We start from the raw sequence: 25322 nt of genomic DNA, 5'->3' as shown, positions 1-25322 counted from the left end.
CTCCTATAGGTAACAAACGGAACAGTATTGGGTATGTCTATCTATGTATCTATATATCTATCTACAGAGTATCTATTCCTCTATCTATTTATTATCTATTGATCTATCTGTGTCTCTATCTATCTATCTATCTATCTATCTATCTACAGAGTATCTATTCCTCTATCTATCTATCTATCTATCTATCTATCTACAGAGTATCTATCTATCTATCTATCTACAGAGTATCTATCTATCTATCTATCTACAGAGTATCTATCTATCTATCTATCTATCTATCTATCTATCTACAGAGTATCTATCTATCTATCTATCTATCTATCTATCTATCTATCTACAGAGTATCTATCTATCTATCTATCTATCTATCTATCTATCTATTATCTATCTATCTATCTACAGAGTATCTATCTATCTATCTATCTATCTATCTATCTATCTATCTATCTATCTATCTACAGAGTATCTATCTATCTATCTATCTATCTATCTATCTATCTATCTATCTATCTATCTCATATCTATCTATCTATCTATCTATCTATCTATCTATCTATCTATCTATCTATCTATCGATCTCATATCTATCTATCTATCTATCTATCTATCTATCTATCTATCTATCTATCTATCTATCTATCTATCATCTGTCTGTCTGTCTGTCTGTCTGTCTGTCTGTCTGTCTGTCTGCAGAGTATATTTTCATCCCATTACCTCTATTGATATTTATTCATCAGAGAGACAATTGTTGAAGCCATGGAGGTGACAGACGATCAAGAAGGTAAAAGTTTTGAATGTTGAACTTCACAATCCCCTCTCCCATTCCCTATACTGTAGAGTACTGCCCTATCTCATCTCTTATAAAAAGGCATGCTGGTAGCACCCTGATAATGACAAGTAAATAGCGATCTCTGCCATGGCCATCTGCACAACAAATGGGGCTCTTCCATGATATAAAGCATGCAAAACCTATTGGACTTTCCATTCAGGGGATGTAGAAGAAGCCACAACCATGCCTTAAGGCTAGGTTCACACACGCGTTTGTGCGGGCACGGCAGCCTATTAATCTGAATGGGCTGCTGTGCCTGCATTTCATGCAAAAAAAAGGTGCATGAAACTTTTTCAAAACCACATCAGCGGGGAAACCACATGGTCTTTTTGATCATGAGGTTTCCCTGCAGTTCCCACGATCTTGCTGCGGGCCGAGATGTGTGGGGATGCCATTCAGAATAAATACCAGCCCCCTTGGTCTCACAAAATCAGCGCAATTTGGCTGTGGGTTGTTGCAGGTGCTGGAACAGGTGTGATTCCTGCACCCGCAACCAGCCCGTGAGGCAGAAACATATATTTTAGATATATTTTCAAAATATTCTTTCAAAATATATTGACATATATTTGAAATAATACAATTTTGGCTGTATTCAATATATTTCAAAAATATATTTCAATATATACATACTGCATGTTGAAATTAATTTTTTATTAAGTAAAAAACATATGAAAAATATGTTTAAAAATACATTTTTAAATATATGTCTTTGAAAATACATTTAATCTACATTTTTGGAATGCATTTAGAAATATCTGTAAAAATATACAGTATGTTAAAATGACTTTTTTATATGTTAAAAAAAATCTGAAGAATATATTTTAAATTAATGTATTTTAAAATATATACGCCTTTAGAAAATATATTTTAATTTTTTAGAATACATGTTAAAATATATTAGCATAGGCCAATATATTGTAAATATATGTCACATATATAATTTTTTTTTTTCTAAATGTTTTGGAAATATATTTCTTCATATGGGGCAGGCAAGAGTGAACCAGAGCTCATTGTCTCTAATTATTCTATTTGGCAGTTTATGTTAGAGATGAAGGGGGTGAGTCCCTCCTCTCCAAATGCTAGCTGTTCTAGGCAGTAGATCAAATCACAGACTATTCACATCATATCACGACTCGACTACTGCAACTCCCTCCTCACCGGCCTGCCTCACCACTGGCTATCCCCGCTTCAGTCGATCCTGAATACGGCTGCCAGACTCATTCACCTTTCCAACCGCTCTGTCTCCGCCACCCCCCTTTGCCAATCCCTCCACTGGCTTCCGATTGCGCAACGGATCAAATTCAAAATCCTAACACTGACGTACAAAGCTGTCCACCATACTGCCCCGAACTACATCACCGACCTAATATCCAAGTACCGCCCAACACGCACACTCCGCTCCTCACAAGACCTCCTTCTCTCTAGTTCCCTGGTCTCCTCCTCCCATGCCCGCCTCCAGGACTTCTCCAGGGTGTCACCCATCCTCTGGAACTCCCTGCCCCAACCCATCAGACTATCACCTACTCTCCTCTCCTGTAGGCGCACCCTGAAAACCCATCTCTTCAGGGAAGCCTACCCCACCCCCTGCTAACTTGCCGACCTCCTCCACTCTTCCTACCACTCCATCCCCCACAGCTATCTCCTCCTGTGCCACCATCCCCTCCCTCCTAGATTGTAAGCTCCAAGGAGCAGGGCCCTCAATCCCCTCATGTTTTGCATTGTATTGGTATTGTTCTGTCACATGTTCTGTCCCCCTTTGTAATGTACAGCGCTGAGCAAAATATTGGAGCTTTATAAATACTGTATAATAATAACAATAATAGTAGTAAGGGGGAAACCTGGCTACAAGGAGATATTCATATGCAATATTTCTTAAGTAGATCACTGAGAACTAAAAAATGTACTGCTTGCATGATTTGTTTTAGGAGCCAACAAAACAGGTTCACTGAATTGCAGTAGCTAAGATAACTACCATTTAGTCAAAAGGAAATAAAGGAATTAACTGAGAGATCTCGCCCGACCCTTCAGCTGGTTGCCTCTTTGGTCTTACCCAGTGAATGTTTTCCTATATTTAAATGTTTGCATACCAATACCTACTAATCTAATGATTAAATTAATGCTTTTTGAGAGAACTATGGGTGCTGCCATTGGTAGGCTCCTTATGAAATACTAGTTGCCTATCTGTCAAATCAATCTGCTGGCATCCACACTGCTACCAGGGATGGACTGACCATTTGGAAACTCGGGTGCTGCCTGAGGGCCCGGGGTCAGTAGGGGGCCCCATGAGATGCCCCTGGTACCTTTTTCATAGGCTTTTTTGAGTTTGGGCAAGGACACAGGGGCCCCAGGATCCCCTATTTCCCGGGGGCCCCATGAGTAGTCAGTCCGGTCCCTGACTGCTACGCAATAACCTGGAACAAATCTGCAAATCTGGCACTTCAGAGAAAAGTCAGAATGCTTGTTCCTGGCTAGAGATTGTACTAGTTTCCCTCTAGAACATTTTTTAATCGATACCAAACATGTCTACTTTTAACCCCTTGGCGCCGGCGCCTCCCAGCCCTTTAAGGGTTTCAGAAGCCAGGAGGCGGGGTGGGGTTTTAAGGTCATGTGACCACTGTGATTCGTCGTCACGGCGGTCACATGATTGGGAAAGGTCCCGATCGAAAGAGGAGATCGAGACCTTTCCGTGAGTACCGAACGTGTGTGCTGGGAGCACTCTCAGCACATATGTTTTTGTTAATGTCACGCAAATGTGTGGCCGCTCGGCCCAGACCCCAGGAGGCTGCGCATTTGCATGCGGCCGGTGTGAAGAGGTTAAAAGTGAGTACGCCCATGATATTGCAAAAAAAAAAAAAACTCTGGTACCCATAATTCTCCATAGGCAATGCTTTAAAAGCCTTTATAGATCATCAGTTTAGAGATAGCTGTAAATTGTTGCCAGAGAACCATCGCTCTCACCTCCACGCTCGCGGCGATACCTCACATGTGTGCACTCTGCTCGCATCTGCATTTACCAGTGTGTGCTAGGCGACGGGTAGTTACATTTTTAGTTAAATTTTATAATTTAAGTTTTTGGTTTTTTTTACTTTTTATCACTCCCTCCACTGGCTTCCGATTGCGCAACGGATCAAATTCAAAATCCTAACACTGACGTACAAAGCTGTCCACCATACTGCCCCGAACTACATCACCGACCTAATATCCAAGTACCGCCCAACACGCACACTCCGCTCCTCACAAGACCTCCTTCTCTCTAGTTCCCTGGTCTCCTCCTCCCATGCCCACCTCCAGGACTTCTCCAGGGTGTCACCCATCCTCTGGAACTCCCTGCCCCAACCCATCAGATTATCACCTACTCTCCTCTCCTTTAGGCGCACCCTGAAAACCCATCTCTTCAGGGAAGCCTACCCCACCCCCTGCTAACTTGCCGACCTCCTCCACTCTTCCTACCACTCCATCCCCCACAGCTATCTCCTCCTGTGCCACCACCCCCTCCCTCCTAGATTGTAAGCTCGAAAGAGCAGGGCCCTCAATCCCCTCATGTTTTGCATTGTATTGGTATTGTTCTGTCACATGTTCTGTCCCCCTTTGTAATGTACAGCGCTGAGCGAACTATTGGCGCTTTATAAATACTGTATAATAATAATAATAATATCATGTAATTTTATTGCTCTTACAACAAGGGGGATAACAAGCTAATAAGTTAATAAGTTAATAAGCATTGACTGCCTTCATATTGTTATCTGGAAATATTTCTTTTAAATCACAGACGATGTTTTTAACTTTCAGACTATGAAAACTCAACAATGATTCAAGGACAACAGGCGGTAATGTTATTTTATTTATCTATTTCATTTTTGTCTTTTACATTTTTTGCCTAATTTTCAACCAAGAGATAAAAAAAATTATATATATATATATATATATATATATATATATAAAAAATATGGAACAACTTTGAGAGAGAGCACTTTTTTTTTACTATACGCCCAGGTTCAACATATTCCTTCCAGTGGAGATCAGATCTTCCATTTTTTAATATTGAAAAAAAAAAAGAATCTGAAACTATGAGGTGTATTTATAAACGTTTTAAATTCACAACTAATCCTTCTAGTGACCAAAATGTTGGCTCCATCTAGTGGTCATAATGTAGTATTTTCCTGAAATACCGCATTTAGGAAAATACTGCATATGACCACTAGGTGGAGCTAAAAGTCATAGGAAATGCACATATTAAACGCATTATGGGGATTATTTTTTTAAGGCTGTGTGAATGCAGAGCATTCGTACAGCTCTTTTTATTTTAATGTATAATCCCTTAGCTTTCTGTAACTTGTTTTGGTGCAGACAGCATCCTAACTTCCTGTTCAAGCGGACAACGCCTTCTGTGCTGCACTCAAACACTAAGCAATGTTGTCTGCCCTGTCCAGTTTTCTTCCTGTTGGACCACAGACACATATATATATATATATATATATATATATATATATACCCTGTAAGGAGCCTCTGAATATTAGGTCCCCCTTTGCTTACAGACAGGTAACACGCATTTTCAGCAGGCACGCGTAGTCAGATAACCAGTCCAAGGGCTTTGTTTTTGTTATTTATTTATTTATTGGGGGTAAATAACTTGGATGGGGTTAGGGTAGTTGTGGGATGCCCAGGACATGGTCAATGTAGAATGGGGTTTGGGTAAGTTGTGGGATGCCCAGGACATGGTCAATGTAGAATGGGGTTAGGGTAGTTGTGGGATGCCCAGGACATGGTCAATGTAGAATGGGGTTAGGGTAGTTGTGGGATGCCCAGGACATGGTCAATGTAGAACCTTGAGGACAACTTGAGTAATTACAGACTTCTAGCACAAATTCCAGACTGTACTCCCTACAAAATAACTGTACATACCGGCTAGCCACAAGTCCCAACTTGATTTCAGGTACTTTCATTTTCTCTACAAACTGCCAGTGCACCTGGCTCCAACTGAGAATTCCCCAAGCAAGGGAGGAGGATAACAGCATGCTGTCCCTCTGAAAGCCTGCTGAATTTTGCACTAAGCTTCAATCTCCCTTGTAGGCTTTGGGGGGTGAAAAGGGTACAAGAACTTTGAGGACCACTGTGGCTACACTGTCTTCTTAGCAAACAACTCCAGACTATGTTTTCAGGGGAAATTGCTTTCAACAGACGGTCAGATTATCCCAAGCAGGGTTGAAGGTTGGCTGTTGCTGCGCTTCCCAAATGGCTAGCTGTGTATTTCACCTGGTTAACTCTCCCCTATAGGCTTTGGGTGGTGCTAGAGGCAGAAGTTACTCACTCAGTCCCTTAGGTCCTACAGCATAGATGGTAACTTCTGGTCAGGCCTCCTGCTAAACATGCTCCGTTTGCTTGCTAGGGTGTCTCAGCCAAGCCTGGCTGAGGCTGAAGGGGTGAGGGTTCCTCTCATCATCCTTCCTCCTCCCTCTCTCTCTGGCACCTTCTGCTTGGACTTTCTCTCCACATGGCCAGGCTCTATGATATTTAAGGGCCATCCCCCCACCTTCTGGGCCATCTTTACCCAGGGATAGGCAGAGATCCTTTAAATATTCAGGATCTCATCTCCTGACCCCAACTCACTAAGTTCTAGAACTTACTAGAAGTTTCCAGAAGCCAGGGGGAGGTGACAGAGACTCATCCTACAGAGCCTACCAGCTAAACTACACTGAACTTCACTTGACCGAAAATGAACTGACTTCACAGGCTAAAGTGAATAGTGAATTACATCGAAATTTAGAATTACCTTAATTCTTCATGGCGTAGATTCAACAAGATGTTGGAAACTTTCCTCTGAGATTTTGGTCCATATTGGCATGATAGCATCACACAGTTGCTGCAGATTTGTCGGCTGCACATCCATGGTGTGACTCTCCCATTCCACCACATACCAAAGGTGCTGTGTTGGATTGAGATCTGGTGACTGTGGAGGCCATTGGAGTACAGTGAACTCACTGCCATTTTCAAGAAACCAGTTTAAGATGATTTGAGCTTTGTGACATGGTGCATTATCCTGCTGGAAGTAGTCATCAGAAGATGGGTACACTGGCACCAGGTGTGGTCTTCTACTGCTGTAGCCCATCTGCTTCAAGATTTGATGTGTTGTGCATTCAGAGATGGTATTCTGCCTACCTTGGTTGTAATGAGTGGGTATTGGAGTTACTGTTGCCTTTCTATCATCTTGAACCCATTCTCCTCTGACACCGACAAGGTATTTTCCTCCACACAACTGTCTCTCACTGGGTATTTTCTCTTTTTTGGACCAATCTCTGTAAACCCTAGGGATGGTTCAAAATCCCAGTAGATCAGCATTATTTCAGACCAGCCTGTCTGGCACCAACAACCATGCCACATTCAAAGTCACTTAACTCTCCTTTCTTCCCCATTGTGATGCTTGGTTTGAACTTCAGCAAGTCGTTTTCACTACGTCTAGATGCCTAAATGCTACCATGTGTTTGGCTGACAAGCAATTTTTGTTAACAAGCAATTGAACAGGTGTACCTAATAAAGTAGCTGATCAGCGTGTGTATATATATATTTGTATATACACACACACACACACTATATGGCAAAAAGTATTGGGCCAGCCCTCCAACTCATTGGATTCAGGTGTTCCAATCCCCTCCATGGACACAGGTGTATACAATCAAGCCCCTAGGCATGCAGACTGCTTCTACAAACATTTGTGAAAGAATGGGTCGCTCTCAGGAGCTCAGTGACTCCAAGCGTGGTCCCGTGATAGGTGGTCACCTGTGCAATAAGTCCACCCGTGACATTTCCTGGCTACTAAATATTCCACAGCTAACTGTTAGTGGGATTATAACAAAGTGGAAGCAACTGGGAACAACAGCATCTCAGCCACCAAGTGGTAGGCCACGGCACATGACAGGGCGGGGTCAGCGCATGCTGAAGCGCACAGTGCGCAGAAGTCACCAACTGTCTGCAGAGTCAATAGCTAAAGATCTCCAAACGTCTTGTGGCCTTCAGATTAGCACAACAACAGTGCATAGAGAGCTTCATGGAATGGGTTTCCATGGCTGAGCAGCTGCATCCAAGCCAAGCCCAAACTGGCCATAGGGCACACTGGGCATTTGCCCGGTGGGCTGGAGCTGGCGAGTTGCACATTCTGATGGAGAGTCTCGGTCTGGTGGTGGCGGGAACGCGGCAGCTAAGGCTCGGATCTCCAGGATCTAAATCCCGCATCCTCAGGGTGCTGGAAGACTGAAAGACTAATTCAAGCATTATATCACCAAGTACAATGTAAAGCGTCGGATGCCGTGGTGCGCCACTGGACTCTAGAGCAGTAGAAATGTGTTCTCTGGAGTGACCAATCACGCTTCTTTGTCTGTCTTGTTTGTCTGGAAATCCAATGGACGTGTCTGGGTTTGGTGGTTGCCAGGAGAACGGTACTAGCCTGACTGCAAGTGTGAAGTTTGGTGGAGGGGAGATTATGGTGTGGGGTTGTTTTTCAGGGGTTGGACTTGGCCCCCTAGTTCCAGTGAAGTTAACTCTTAAGGTGTCGACATACCAAGACATTTTGGACAACTTCCTGCTCCCAACTTTGTGGGAACAGTTTGGGGATGGCCCCTTCCTGTTCCAACATGACTGCCCACCAGTGCACAGAGCAAAGTCCATAAAGACATGGAGGAGCCAGTTTGGGGTGGAGGAACTTGACTGGCCTGGACAGAGTCCTGACCTCAACCTCATAGAACACCTTTGGGATGAATTAGAGAAGAGACTGCGAGTCAGGCCTCCTCCCCCGACATCAGTGCCTGACCTCACAAATGCGCTTCTGGAAGAATGGTCCAACCTTCCCATAGACACCCTCCTAAACCTTGTGGACGGCCTTCCCAGAAGAGGTGAAGCTGTTATAGCTGCAAAGGGCGGGGCCAACTCAATATTGAACCCTACGGACTAAGACTGGGGGGGCCATTAAAGATCATGTGCGTGGAAAGGGCGGGGCCAACTCAATATTGAACCCTACGGACTAAGATTGGGATGCCAATAAAGGTTAATGTGCGTGGAAAGGCAGGCGGCCCAATACTTTAAGCAATATAGTGTGTGTGTGTGTGTGTATATATATATATATATATATGTACATATATATACACACACCAGGGGTGGACTGACCATTTGGAAACTCGGGCACTGCCCAAGAGCCCAGGGTCAGTAGGGGGCCCCATGAGATGCCCCTGGTACCTTTTTCATAGGCTTTTTTGAGTTTGGGCAAGGACACAGGGGCCCCATGATCCCCTATTGCCCGGGGGCCCCATGAGTTGTCAGTCCACCCCTGACACACACACACACTGTGTGAGGGATTAGCCCAGTAGCAGGTTGTGCTTGACCCCCTGGATGGGTGAGAACACCATGAAAGCAGGTACTACATGAAAAGTTGTGCTTTATTTACAAAGTCTGGTGAACACACGGTGCATATGGTCAAAACAGCAAAAAAATACAAACAGAAAATAAAATCTTGCCACACTGGGCGTCTAACGGCAAACACAGGTTTCCTGTCTAGCTGTCTGAATACAGCCAACCGCTGCTCAGACACGGGATGTTCACACAGTCCAAGATCACGCAGATTATTTCTCACCACAGGATGGTTTGGTTGCTCCCCAGGCTGTCTTACAAAGCCAACTGGTTCCAAATTAGAACATTCTCTCTATGCTCCTGGGAGTTTTATAGAGCCCAGGGCCCTTAACTCCCTACACCTGAACTCATTAACTCATCAGTGAGCCACACAGGCTGACTACACCGCACAACAGGAGAAACAGTCAGTGCAGAGCATGAACCTGGGACAAATATATCTCCCATCCTGGACACATCCCCTAGTTCTTCCTGACCTCCTGTCACAATATATATATATGTTCTTTGAAACGTTTCCGCACTTTTTTTTAAATTCTATTATCTATATATAAAAGTGCGGAAACTTTTTGGAGACTGCTGTTATGTATGTATGTATGTGTGTATATATATAACATTTTTTTTTGTCTAGATACACTTAAGAGATCTACATATCAAGTTTATCAATTTTTTTTTTCAAATTTAAACACTATGACAGGGTGAAGATTTGGTATATGCTACTGTAAATCATTCTGCGTCTTCTACGTGCAAAAAGACAGCGGGACCTTCGGAGAACCGGCCAGAACTTGCCACAGAGACTGTCTATGCTGAAGTGAGAAAGAGCTGAAGAAAAAAAGTTTTCTATGCAAAGCACCACAGTATTCTTAAAACCCAAACCAAATCACTGAAAAAAAAAAGAGCAAAAAAACTATACAGCTGTTTCACAGATACCTCTAAACTAGTAGAAATACATATCACATAGACTAAACAATGCTCAAATTACTACTACAACTCTTTTGATTTACATAGTTACATAGTTAGTCTGGCTGAAAAAAAGACAAAAGTCCATCCAGTTCAACCATAGGAAAAAAACTTATTGGGATTGCCCAAGCCTTTTGGGCGGACGTCTTTGGCATACTGTCTAAACTTAGCACATCAACCGAACCCGACTACTGCGCTGCTTAGTCTACCCCCCCCCTGGCGTAACTAACTCACAATTTAAACTTATTCTACAAGTTGCTACAGCAGTCAAGCAGGTCATAGCTAAGTCTTGGAAATCTCCCTCCCTAAGCATTGCAGTAGTTAAGAATAAAGTTACCCAAGCCATGATTCACACTAAAGTGGAAGCCACAATTCTATATACTATCCCTAAATTCCGGAATGTTTGGAACCCCTGGGGTAGAGTGTTTCCTCCCGCCAAACTTTGACGACTCACTTCTTAACCCACGATAAATACTTCATATTACTCTGGTACCATTTCCTACCGATTTCACATACTCCTTCATTTACTGCTGCTAACTGTGGAGTCACTTACCCCTTCTTACACCTCCCCACTCTCCCTCTGACCTCCCTGACCTATTCCCCCCCCCCCCTTTTTTCCCCTCCTCTTTTTTTTTTCTCTCCCCCCTGACCCCCCTCCCCCTAACCATCCTGCATAACTCCACACTTCTATATTACGATCCCCCAATGAAACATAGGGGAGCGCGTCTGTTTACTTGTTAAAATCTTGTATGTACTTAAGCTACTAGCTTTACCCACCTTTTGCTTCCTGAAATGTCATATTGTTAAACCACCTTTCCCCTCCTCTCCCCTTCTTTGTATAGAATTTTTTTGTCATTGCTGCCAATTTCTGTGTTTTTATGTCTGAGAAATGTTTGTTATCAATGTATTTTCTTTTCCTCCCTGTTAAAATACCAATAAAATATTTGAACAAGAAAAAAAAGTTATAATCCTACACCCGCAGTTGATCCAGAGGAAGGCAAAAAAAAAACCAACAAATCATGATCCAATTTGCTCCTGCAGGGGAAAAAATTCCTTCCTGATCTCCCGAGAGACAATTGGATATTCCCCGGATCAACTTTACCTATAAATGTTATATCCAGTTATATTCTGTGTATCCAAGAAAGAATCCAGGACTTTCCTACAGCAATCTACTGAGCTGGCCACAACCAACTCTTGAGGGAGTCTTGAGTTTGCTGTCATGGTGGTGGAGGAACATATGGAGTGTCGCTTTAATAAAGAGTGAATTAAGGACACAACAGAAGTTGTGAAATACATGGGCCTCTGTGTTGGAGGTGGACACCTCTGCATTCACAAGAAAGACCATGCTGTAAGAAATAGCGAGCAGACAGGCATTTATTACAGAAGAGAAGTGCACTGTCTTCTCTGCAACAACAAATGCCCTACCTGCCTGCTCCGTGTCTTCTCTGGGGCTGTAAACAGAGCTGCACATGCGCAGCCCAGCTTACAGTGCGCGGTCGGTCTCTGCGTGCCAGGATATCTAGCTCCTGCGCATACGCAGGACTCACATTATCCCCCACTGGCCAATGAAGAGCCCCGAAGACTGACACTCAGAAGAAGATGCCGGTGTGGGACCATTGGACGGGTAAATATTCACCCCTTAGTTCAGCTTTATTTAAAGCGTGACTCCACTTTTTGTTGAAAAAAAAACTGATTCTATCTGCATGATCTATGTACATTGCAGAGATTTTAACAACCTTTGTTGCAGATTCTTACCTTTTGTTGCTGTAAAGAAATAGCTGTTTGTTTTGCCATGTACTGTGCAGACTTGTTCTGAATGGGAGGGTCTGATTCATTATAATCACCTGGTTCACTCTCAGTGTTCTGATGGGTCATCTGCAGGGTTGGCATCCCTTTAGAAGTATTTAACACCTTTGGTGACAGATCGCGCCGCTATGTCATATGACGCCCAGTCACAACGGCGAGTGCCCCACCCAGGGGCGTACTGACAACTCATGGGGCCCCTGGGCAATAGGGGATCATGGGGCCCCTGTGTCCTTGCCCAAACACAAAAAATCCTTTGAAAAAGGTACCAGGGGCATCTCATGGGGCCCCCTACTGACCCCAGGCCCTCGGGCAGTGCCCAAGTTTCCAAATGGTCAGTCTGTCCCTGGTCCCACCCAGCCGTCAATCTGCTATAGGCCAGGCGGGACACTCGCCGTTGTGACTGGGCGCCATATGATGTCCTGTCAAAATGAGACACTCACTCTGCCGCGGTGCCGCATAGCGGCATGATCTGTCACCGGCTATGTCCACGGTACACAGCCGATGACATATCACTACACCGGCCCGATGCCAGTGTCATGTGACCGCTGTGACCCAAATTTTTTTGTGTAATTATGTGTTTTGTTCACCCATAGTCACATATTTTACTTCTAGCGGTGTACCTAGGTTACACCTTTTTACGGTTGGGAGGTATTCACTATTATCCACAATTTGGATGTTTTTGTGTGCATTCTATTCAATCATTTTTGGTTTTGTGTATATTTATTTACCAGTTTGTACACTGTGTGGGGTATTAACATCACAGGAGTTTATTTATCACCTAGAGATAGCGCAGCACCAATTACTCTTCAATTCCACATGTCGATTGTATACAATGGATGGCTTCCATTCATGCCATCCATTGCATACAATTATGTTGTTTGCTGTGATTGGTCAAGGCAGTCACATGATACAGACAGGGCCAATCACAGCCCATCTGTATCATGTGGTCAGCTTTGCCCAATCACAGCTAATCACAATAGACTGAATGAATCAGTTTAATTAATTAACAATGGTTGCAAATATCAATTAAATACATTAGTATTAGCAATCATAATGTATTAAAAAAAAAATCCTGATCACTTGTAGTTCAATGTCACTATGGTAACATTGTATTGCTTTGGTCACAGTGTGCTGAAAAATAAAATAGTAAAAAAAAAAGAACAAATGTAATAAAAAATAAAAAAAATAATAGAAACATTTGAAAAAAAAAATACAAATTCAATTATTATTATTATTTTCACCAAAGAAATGTAGCAGAATACATTTTGCCCTCAATGTATGAAGAAATGTTATTTATTTGCAAAATTTTATAACAGAAACGAAGAAAAGAGCGTTTTTTTTCAAAGGTTTTCAGGTGTTTTTTGTTTTATTTAGCAAAAAATGAAAAAAAACTCAGTGGTGATTAAATACCACCAAAAGAAAGCTCTATTTGTGTGAAAAAAGTATAAAAATGCCGTATGGGTACAGTGTTGCATGACCGCGCAATTGTCATTCAAAGTGCGACAGCTCTGAAAGCTGAAAATTGGCCTGGGCAGGAAGGGGGTATAAGTGCCCTATACTGAAATTAAAGCAATTTTAGTCAGTCAAAATGTTTTTACCTGCTCTGTGCAGTGGATTTGTACTGAACAGCCTCTTCTCAGGGCCCCGACCAGCATTCCTGGCCCCTCCCTCCTGCTGAGTGCCCCTCACAGCAAGCAGCTTCTTATGGGGGCTCCCAAGCAGGTTCAGTAGTGAACAGCTGCTCTGCATGTTCATTCACAAAGCCACGGCTTTGCCCTTCTCTTTCCTCATTGGTTCACTGGTTGTGATTGACAGCAGAAGGAGCCAATGGCTCTAGCTTCTGTCTCATCCAATGAGGAGGGAGAGTCCCCAGACAGCCAAGGCTCTCGTGCACCTTGCTGGATCACGAAACACCCCTGACTGTGCTAATAGGGTATCTGGAGCCATAAAGAGGTTGACCATTAGGTTTCATTATGTACAAAGTTCTTTCTACAGGTGTACCTCGACGAACGCCTCGGTTAACGTCATTTTCAGTTTACGAATGAAAATCCATTGAAAATAACGCCTCGGTTTACTAATTTTTTTAAAAAAAAATTCCCAATACGAAGTGTATGTCGGTGCCGATTTTTAGATGCATTTTTTTCTTCACTATAGCTCACAGAATTAGCTGTCACTTTCCCCGGAGCTAAAGGATACTTTGTTTCTTTTATCTCAGGAAACAAACTAAAAGGAAACATTGTTTATATCACGTACCTGGTGATGGAGGCCAATGGAGAGAGGGCTTCCCTTGCGGCTAAGTTCCAGACTCCCCTGAGAGTGGGACAGCGGGAGTCAGGCCCAAAGTTGCACAGGTCACCTTTAGGAGTGCTGGTTGGTGGTCCACTCAGAAGCACAGCTGGTGCACGGAGATAGGTCTGCAGACAGGAGGCGCCTGTGCGTGGTATGCAAGCCCTTCTGGGATTTAGATGTTTATTGGGTAGTCGGTTCAAGCCATGGTCAGGTACCAGGTGGGAATCAGAGCAGACGTAGTCAGATGGGGTAGCTGAGGTCATTCACAGAGGAGCGAGAGAGAGAGTATCTGTAAGCCAAGCCGAGGTCAGATCAGGGGTAAGGCAGAGTAGGCAGGTCCAGGAGCAAGCCGAGTCGGCAACAGGAAATCACAGGTCAGAATCACAGGAACCAGGAACAGGGCACGGGGAGCTAGAGATCATCCAGCAACTAGAGGAAGTGATGAGCCTCCTTATAAAGGCACCAAACTGAGGCTGATGTGTATTTCTGCGGCCATGCAGAGTACTGACAGAAATGCCAGATCTTCCAGAACTTCTGCCGTGGACAGGACCCTGACAGTTTATTTTATCTCAGGAAACAAACTAAAAGGAAACATTGTTTCTTTTAGCTCAGGAAACAAACTAAAAGGAAACATTGTTTCTTTTAACTCAGAGAAATAAACTAAAATGAAACATTGTTTCTTTTAACTCGGGGAAATAAACTAAAAGGAAACATTTTCTTTTAGCTGGGTGGAAAGTGACAGCTGATTCTCTGAGCTATAGTAAAGGAAAAAAAAATTACATTTAAAACCCGCCACTGACTTATAGTGACAAATACTTTTTTTAAACTTTTTTTCTGACCTCCGGGAAAGGATTAATTGGTTTTCAATGCATTTCTATGGGAAACTGCAATACGAAACGTCCCGGAGAACGCATTAAATTCGTAAACCGAGGTACACCTGTACATCCAATTTTTTATGCCATTGTAAATGATCTCTCAATCCCTCCAAATACTCTCTCGGGCTCATGTGCTCGCCCATTCCCACGCTCCCCCTATATGTACCATATACATTTTATCCATATGGATATCATTATTTGGATGATCCCACATCCCATCTGTCATACAATGGGAAGAAAACTGAATTTTCTTCAGTTTACAAGACCAGAACTCTCAGCGTCATGTCTTTAAGTGTTGCTAACTGACTACATTTTATTTGCATATGTGAGTACATCATATTGGTTTTGTGATTGTTTATACTGTGAATAAAGCTCTGTATTTTTGCTACTACTGTTCCATGACCTAGTAACTTCAATATGCAATGTTTATATCCTTTATCAGTAGTAAGAAAGCAATGAAAAAATAAAAAAAAAACAGTAATGGTAGTTCAACCTAAAGGTGGACACTACTACCTCCAAGCTGCAGTGTCCCCACACAAGGCCATCTGTTTAATATAGTAACTGTCAAATACAGTTGCATTATTTTAAAAAAAAAGACATTAGAAGAGGAATTCCAGGCTATACCTAACTAATTTTAAAAATGCCCCTCCTCTCCCCTTCATAACAGCTATGATGACTAAACTTTGTTAGAAAGATTTGTATACTTACCTATTTTTAAGCCACCCTAGTCCAACCATGTGATCCATCTCCCCTATGTCAGTCAGCAGTGGCTGCAGGGGAGAGGAGAGAGTGCTCCACAATGGCTAGGAATGCCTGGGAGTGGTGACATCACCCATACCCACATGGAAGAAAAATATATTTGAATTATATTTTAAAAATATTCTTCCCAAATATATTGACATATATTTGAAATACTAAAATTTTGGCCGTATTCAATATATTTCAAAATATATTTCAATAAATAAATAAATATATGTTTTTATATATATATATATATATATATATATATATATACACACTGTATGCTGAAATGCATTTTTACTACAAAATATATGTATATATATATATATTTTCAAATATACTGTATGTTATTAAAAATACTTTTAATCTACATTTTTGGAAAGCATTTACAAATATATGTTAAAAAATTGTTAAAATGACTTTTTTATGTTAAAAAAATCTGAAGAATATATTTTAAAAAATATATTTTTAAAAATATTTTTTATATATTTTGTAATATAAAAAAATCACATTTCAACATGCATTTCAACTGGGCCATTAATATTCCTGCTATGTTCTCTTTCGGAGAGACGGGGGAAATAGGAAAGCTGGTGGTGTCTGTCTCTTTGTGAGAAGTGATCTCAGAGTGAGTGTGAAAGAAGACCTAGTTGATGGAGAGTGTGATGAGGCTGAAGTATTATGGGTGGAACAGCACATGGGGGGCGCACTACAAAGGTAATCATTGGAGTTTGTTATAGGCCTCGCAGTGTTAATGAGGAGGTGGAGACTCAGCTCCTTGCACAGATCGAAAGGGCTGCAAGGGCTGGGACAGTGATAATAATGGGGGATTTTAACTACCCGGAAATTGACTGGAGTAATGGCACTGCAGGAACAGTTAAAGGGCAAACATTTATAAACCTACTACAGGACAATTTTATGGTACAGTTCATAGAGGCCCCAACTAGGAATGATGCTCTGCTGGACCTAGTCATCTCAAACCATGCAGAGCTTATTACGAATGTCCATATAAAAGAACATCTGGGTAGCAGTGACCATAACATGATTTCATTTATCGTTAGCTGTAAACAGCGAGCACATACGGGAAAAATAAAAACGCTTAATTTCGAGAGAGCTAATTTCCAAGGCTGAGAGCTGCTCTCCAAGACTTAGACTGGGAGAAAATATTGGCATCGATGAACACAACACAGAAATGGGAGTTCTTCAAAAAGACTGTATGTGACCACACTGCAATATATATTCCCATGGGCAACAAGTATAAAACGCTAAAGATCAAACCTATGTGGCTTACGGACAAAGTTACAAAAGCTATAGATAATAAGAAAAGAGCTTTTATTAAATATAAAAATGAAGGAACGCGATCATTGTTTAAACATTACAAAGAATATAACAGAATATGCAAAAAGGAAATAAAGGCCGCAAAAATTGAAAACAAACGACAGATTGCAAAAGATAGCAGGACCAACCCCCAAAAATTCTTCAAATATATTAATAGTAGAAAGGTTCAGTCCGAGCATGTAGGCCCTTTACAGAATAATCTAGAGGGGGTGACTGGGGACAAAGAGAAGACACATTTATGAAATCCCTTCTTCAGCTCTGTGTATACAAAGGAGCATGGGGGAGCTCTTGTCCATAATGGGCGTGGTACTGACACAGCTCCAGATGATCCACATTGGCTCACAACTGATATGATCCAGAAATATTTAGACAGAATAAAGGTGAATAAAGCACCTGGACCGGATGGCAGACACCCACGGGCCTTAAAGAACTGAGCTCTGTCATTTCAAAGCCATTGTTTCTAATTTTCAGGGACTCTTTAATGACTGGCATAGTACTGCTGGATTGGCTTAAGGCCAATGTGGTGCCAATATTTAAAAAAGGGGTCAAAATCTTTACCAAGTAATTATAGACCTGATAGTGTAACTTCTATAGTTGGGAAGATATTGTTGAAATGTGTCTAAACCCAGAGTGTCAGAGGTATCAGAAGGCTTGCAAAGTCAGGGCAACCACTGGGGACAAGCATTATCAAGCGGCCCCTTTGGGGGTAGCGCTACGTCTGAGCGTTAGCTTTAGATTTAAAGAAGAGCTCCGGGACTAAAGTAGTTTAAAAATATGATCTATTTTGTTTAAAGGTAAGAAGCAAAGGATATAATGTGTTATAGCCACTGCAATGCCATTTACAAAATTGTTAACATCATCTTTCCAGCGTTATAGCATGGATTAAAGTAGAATTCCAGTTTACACCGAATTAAAAACTGACATCAAAACTGTACCCTCCCCCCTCCTAACATATATGCTAACTAACCTGTGTAAGAAAGATGTGTATACTGGACTTACCTATGTTCAGCCCGCTCTGGTCCGGTCACATTCTTTGGCTCCCTTCCCCCATGGAAAAAAATATATTATACCCTCTTCCCTTCCGGCCCATGTAGATAAACGGCCAGACGAGAGCATTGCCAGATCGGGTGGACGTTTCTAAATAACCTCCCGCATCCATTGCCTGTGCGCACTCCCTGGGACCACGCGGCACCACGATCGGTGCCCACTGTGTCCTCTGAGCACAGATAGCTGAATCGCGGAATCTGTGTGAGGTCCCGATTCATGTGATCCCTGATTGGCCGATGTACCACTTGGCCTTTTTCTGCCACCACTCTTCTATGTTTCTTTTCTTAACCACTTCCCGTCCAGCCCATGTATATAAACGGCCGGACTGGAGCAGTGCAGGGGCAGGTTGCCGTTCATAAATGGGGCCAGCTATTTTAGCCTGTGCGCGCTCCCTGGAAACACTGATCGCTGTACGGGACCTCTGTGTGAGGTCCCAATCCTGTGATCACTGATTGGCCAATCAGTGATCAAATGAACAGTAGTAATCAAGATGTCACTTTCTGACATCATTGCTCACTACCAGGGGCGGACTGACCATTTGGAAACTCGGGCACTGCCCGAGGGCCCGGGGTCAGTAGGGGGCACCATGAGATGCCCCTGGTACCTTTTTCATAGGCTTTTTGGGCAAGGACACAGGGGCCCCATGATCCCCTATTGCCCGGGGGCCCCATGAGTTGTCAGTCCACCCCTGCTTACTACGTGTGAAATCTGTGGATGATCACAGAGGTCACATTGTACAGGGCTATTCACAACAGTCTTGTACCATGTGACAAGCTGGGACTAATCACAGCAAACACAGTTTTTCTCAATGGCTGCAAGAATGCAGCCAGAGAAGGAGAAATGATTGCTTTTTCAGTCTTTATGGGTGTAAAAGCAACCAGTGTAAAAAAAGATAAAACAAATCTTCATCACCACCACAAGTAGTACAGTACTGTACTGCTAGGGTGACAGTATGTTAAAAAAAAAAAAAAAAAAAAAACATAAATAATAATCTAAAAAAAAGATAAAAAACTAAAAAACATTTTTTGAAAAATTATAAATTTTGGTTATAAACTAACTTGGGTTATTTTTTTTTTTTTTACTAAAAAGATAGCTGAATACATTTTTGCCAAGATTTATGAAGAAAGATTATTTATTTGCAAAATTTTACTTTTTTTCAAAACACTTTTTTTCAAAATTTTTGAACTTTTTCTTTTTTATAGCAAAAAAAAAAAATCCCAGTGGTGAATAAATACCACCAAAATAAAGTTTTATCCGTTTCAAAAAAATGCTAAAAAATTCATATGGGTACAGTGTTGCATGACCGCGCAATTGTCATTCAAAGTGTTATAGCACTGAAAGCTGAAAATTGGCCTGGACAGGAAGGGGGGGGGGGGAAGTGTCCGGACTGGACGTGGTTAAATATATTTTAAAAATATTCTTCCCAAATATATTGACATATATTTGAAATACTACAATTTTGGTCGTATTATATATATATATACACTGTATTTTGACATGCATTTTTTATATATTACAAAATATATGAAAAATATTTAAAAAAATAAATTTTCAAATGTACTGTACAACTTTAAAAATAAATTTAATCTACATTTTTGTAGACGCCGCCCCCCCCCCCCTTCCAACGGAAGGGACACTAAGTACAGGGGCAGGCAGGGGGCTGCTGTTTCTTACCTGACTCCGGTCCCACGACGATCCAGTCCAGGAAGCGCGGCTGCTCCTTCATTCAATTCGGCCGCTTACTCACTCGATGTTCGTGCGGCCGCTCGGCTCCGCATCCTCACCTGCGAGGAGCGGAGCTGAGCGGCCCCGCGAACATCGAGTGAAGGAGCGGCCGGTAAGTGTGCCGTGTAGATGGTGCTGCTGCAACCACGTATGCTGACTGCAGCAGCAACATGCTGGAACAGGGGCCAGCAGGTGTCATTGGTGTCAGTGGGAGGAATAGTGCCCCATCATTGGTGTCACTAATACTAATGATGGGGCATTATTCCTCCCACTGACACCGACGATGGGGCACTATTCCTCCCACTGACACCAATGATGGGACACTATTCCTCCCACTGACACCAATGATGGGGCACTATTCCTACCACTGATACTAATGATGGGGCACTATTCCTCCCACTGACACCAATGATGGGGCACTATTCCTTCCACTGACACCAATGATGGGGCACTATTCCTCCCACTGATACCAATGATGGGACACTATTCCTCCCACTGATACCAATGATGGGGCACTATTCTTCCCACTGACACCAATGATGGGGTGCTATTCCTCCCACTGACACCAATGATGGGGCACTATTCCTCCCACTGATACCAATGATGGGGCACTATTCCTCCCACTGATACCAATGATGGGGCACTATTCTTCCCACTGACACCAATGATGGGGCACTATTCCCCCCACTGATACCAATGATGGGGCACTATTTCTCCCACTGACACTGATGGAGTACTATTCCTCCCACTGATATCAATGATGGGGCACTATTCCTCCCACTGACACTGATGATGGGACACTATTCCTCACACACTGATAATAATGATGGTGCCCCATCATTGGTGTCAATGGGAGGAATAGTGTCCCATCATTGGTGTCAGTGGGAGGAATAGTGCCCCATCATTGATATCAATGGGAGGAATAGTGCTCCATCATTGGTGTCAGTAGGAGGAATAGTGTCCCATCATTGGTATCAGTGGGAGGAATAGTGTCTCATCATTGGTGTCAGTGGGAGGAATAGTGTCCCATCATTGGTGTCAGTGGGAGGAATAGTGCCCCATCATTGGTATCAGTGGGGGGAATAGTGCCCCGTCATTGGTTTCAATGGGAGGAATAGTGTCCCATCATTGGTGTCAGTGGAAGGAATAGTGTCCCATCATTGGTATCAGTGGGGGGAATAGTGCCCCATCATTGGTGTCAGTGGGAGGAATAGTGCCCCGTCATTGGTTTCAATGGGAGGAATAGTGCCCCATCATTGGTGTCAGTGGGAGGAATAGTGTCCCATCATTGGTATCAGTGGGAGGAATAGTGCCCCATCATTGGAATACCATACTGAAATACCATATTGAAATCAAATCTGAGGTTTTTTGATTTTTATTTGGTGTACGTTGGAAGAGGGGTAGTCTTATACGGCGAGTATAGCCCAAACCCTATATTTTAACAGGAAAAGTAGGGGGTCGTCTTATACGCTGGAAAATAAGGTAAATAAAAGTCGATGTGATGGAAAAAAAAAAAGAAGCAGAAATTTCATCACTTTAGGATTCTGTATGGGGCTGTGTGTATCTGAAATTTACACATGTGGGAAGGAAAGAGGAAGTGTCCCCACAGTGAAAGAATACGAGAAAATAAATATAATCAGCTTAATATTTACCGGTTTAAATTTACGTTGGATTTAAAAAGAGTTTATTTTTAGATTGAGAAGCAGCCAGCTTTGCCCTGCTACATAGTAAGCAATGGTACTTCTTTTATTCTGTTCTCCTTTTTTTTTATTATTATTCAATTTCGACATCTAAAACAAAAAAAAAAAAATACATCCAAAAATATTACAAGTATAATTAAATATATGCCAAATAAATAGTTTCACTTCAAATCAACACCCCAGATCCCAGATACGCCCTCCCCCCCCCCAAAAAAAAAACCCAGGAAAAAAAAAGATAGAAACCCCGCTCCCTTGTGTCTTGCTTCCATCTACACAGTTATTCCTTGTTTTAAAGGAACATAAGTGTAAAACCACCATAAACAACGCTCACTAATGAGATGCAATTAAATCCCCAAATATGTGTAAGATATAAAACAATAAAAAAATTCATACATAAATATAAATCATACATTTAGCAAATGAACAATAAAAATAAATAATAAATAACACTTCCACCAAAATAGTGCAAAAGTGGAAAAAAATTAGTTCATATCATAAAGTAAAGTCCAAATCATTCTTTCAAGGAGTATCCACCAAAAACGTGATCTCTGATGTGCTCCACACCCCATCAAAGTGCAAATACCCACTAATCATGTATACTTGTTCCTGCTTATTATCTTTCATATTATGTCCATCCTGAATACGGCTGCCAGACTCATTCACCTTTCCAACCGCTCCATCTCCGCCACCCCCCTCTGCCAATCCCTCCACTGGCTTCCAATTGCGCAACGGATCAAATTCAAAATCCTAACATTGATGTACAAAGCTGTCCACCATACTGCCCTGAACTACATTACTGACCTAATATCCAAGTACCGCACAGCACGCACACTCCGCTCCTCACAAGACCTCCTTCTCTCTAGTTCCCTGGTCTCCACCTCCCATGCCCGCCTCCAGGACTTCTCCAGGGTGTCACCCATCCTCTGGAACTCCCTGCCCCAACCCATCAGATTATCACCTACTCTCCTCTCCTTTAGGCGCACCCTGAAAACCCACCTCTTCAGGGAAGCCTACCCCCTGCTAACTTGCCGACCTCCTTCACTCTTCCTACCACTCCATCCCCCACAGCTATCTCCTCCTGTGCCACCATCCCCTCCCTCCTAGATTGTAAGTTCGAAAGAGCAGGGCCCTCAATCCCCTCATGTTTTGCATTGTATTGGTATTGTTCTGTCACATGTTCTGCCCCACTTTGTAATGTACAGCGCTGAGCGAACTATTGGCGCTTTATAAATACTGTATAATAATATTATTATCTTTCCTTGGCCTGGGGATCAGACAGGTCCTGTCTGGAGAGCTGAAAGATTGTAATTAGTCCTTTATAAATGAGGACGGTCTCAGCCTTTGCCCCTTTAGCTTGACAAAGGAGCGTGCTTCCACCCTCAGAGGTTAGCGCATGCTCTGAAACGCGTCGCTATGCATGCTGGTCCTTGACGTCATCACGCCGACGTTACACCTCAACATGCGTTCCATACACCATCTTTAGGAGATGCTACGTGCCTGCCGGCTTTTCTTCTCCTGTTACCACAATTCCTAAGCGCAGATGCGGCTGTCATAGCCAGGACACAGCCGTTCCTCTACCTCTATGAGACTGTACCCTATAAGTCTGTTTTATCACAAAGAAATGTGAGTTGTTCTACATTTGACTCCTAATAAATAGTGGTTTATACTACACTTAGAGGCGCTTCTTTTCTTTTCTTCTTCATTCATACAGAGTTCTGCTACTACTATAGGAAGCTTGCCCTAGTGCCCCATGGACCTTTTTGCAGTCCTATTTATTGGACTTTATGGACAATTCTTTAACCAATTTGAATGGTGGCAGTTTTTGCGCTGATTGTTCTTCTTTTATCTTGCTTGTCTGCACAGGTACTTCAGTGCAATGGAACAAAACTCTCCAGGGCTACACGAGTAACTCCCGCCCCATTATGTCCTAGATAACTAAAGCTAGTCTTTCCCAAAAACTTTTATTCTACGGCAGGTCCACCACATGTGTGCAAAGGTTCCAGGAGCATCGCACCCCCTCCAAGAAACAGTCGACGCATCTGCTCCGAATCTCCTCGCTGTCACCGGAGTCACATACCATCTCACCAGAAGCTTCAGAAACATTTTTGTCATTTTCAAGTCAACTGCAGAGGAACGCGGCAATTAGAACCACTTGCTGATCGCGCTATAGTCGAAAGATGGTTACAGCGTGGTTGTCCAGTTCTGGGAGGACGGCTATCAACACCACCTTCCATGTACCCACTGTGGCGCATATTGGATGCTCTGTGACCAGAGGTGGACTGACCATTTGGAAACTTGGTAAGTAGGGGGCCCCATGAGATGCCGCTGGTACCTTTTTCATAGGCTTTTTTGAGTTTGGGCAAGGACACAGGAGCCCCATGATCCCCTATTGCCCGGGGGCCCCATGAGTTGTCAGTCCGCCCCTGTCTGTGACCACTGTGTCTTTTGGACACAGCTGATCAGAGATTGGGGTAAAGGGCCAATTACAGCAGCCCTTTACCATGTGATCAGCTGTGCCCAATAACAGCTGATCGCATGTAAACAGGCTTGCCGGTCATCGGCATTTCCTTTCCTCCCACACTGTGTCTGTGAGCAAAAAAGAGAGACGTTAATGGCAAGCCTTTCAGGACATTGTTTTTATTGATAATCAGTGCACTGATTATCAGTGCTCTGGCTGACAGTGCAAGCCCCATCAGTGCCCGTCAGTGCAGCCTATCCAAGCCCATCAGTGCAGCCTGTTAGTGTCCATCAGTGCTGCCTATCAGTACCACCTATCATTGCTCACCAGTGCCTCATCAGTGCCCATCAGTGCCACTTGGCAGTGCCCATCAGTGCTGCATATCAGTGCCACCTATCAGAGCTCACCAGTGCCTCATCAATGCCCATCAGTGCTGCTTATCAGTACCACCTATCATTGCTCATCAGTGCCACCTTGCAATGCCCATCAATGCTGCCTATCAGTGCTCACCAGTGCCCATCAGTGCCACTTGGCAGTGCCCATTTGTGCTGCCTATTAGTGTCCATCAGTTCCACCTCATCAGTGCCCATCAGTGCTGCCTATCAGTGCTCACCAGTGCTTCATCAGTGTCCATCAGTGCCACTTGGCAGTGCCCATCAGTGCTGCCTATTAGTGTCCATCATAAGAATATATGTAGAGGTAGTAGGTGAGAGCACAGTAATAGTAAAACAAATCTAAAAGCTGCTCACATAAAAGGATAGAACCCCTGAATCCTTCAATCAAAATCATAAAACAATTATGCAGCACTAGTCAGAAATACGGGCTAATGATGCTAGAGATAATGCACCAATAGAGTATTGCACTAATAAAATAGATGAAATGAATGCACCGATGTTGCGTAAATGAAAGTATTGCACCAATAGAATATTGCACTAATAAAATAGATGAAATTATTGCACCAATAGATACAATTCATAAACTACTGAAAATATTGCACCAATAGAATATTGCACTCATATAATAGATAGAATACTAAAAATATTGTACCAATAAATAATTGCACTAATAAAAAAATATATATAGAAAGTGCCTATATAGTGCCAACAATGAAGTGATCCAGTAATGCTGGATAAATAGTGAGCTGTGAACAGGAATGGGTACAATGGATA

General features: G+C 42.7%; 1 protein-coding gene across 1 annotated transcript in view; it reads left to right on the top strand.

Annotated features, from left to right (window-relative positions):
- LOC149436686 (uncharacterized) overlaps positions 1-11105 on the top strand; it is a 33752-nt gene extending 22647 nt beyond the window's left edge. Inside the window, exons 5-8 of the mRNA XM_089661591.1 lie at positions 10-31; positions 738-787; positions 4619-4656; positions 9915-11105. Coding sequence (XP_089517717.1) covers positions 10-31; positions 738-787; positions 4619-4656; positions 9915-10043 — 239 coding nt within the window. The 3' untranslated portion in view covers positions 10044-11105. The remainder of the gene's footprint in view (positions 1-9; positions 32-737; positions 788-4618; positions 4657-9914) is intronic.
- Positions 11106-25322: the final 14217 nt, after the last annotated feature.

The sequence above is a fragment of the Staurois parvus genome, unplaced genomic scaffold (genome assembly GCF_062004578.1).
Source record: "Staurois parvus isolate SC_StPar_1 unplaced genomic scaffold, SC_StPar_1.0 ptg001352l, whole genome shotgun sequence".
NCBI lineage: Eukaryota > Metazoa > Chordata > Amphibia > Anura > Ranidae > Staurois > Staurois parvus.
Note: the sequence above shows the minus strand (reverse complement) of the source record. Positions and strands in the feature narration are given on the sequence as shown.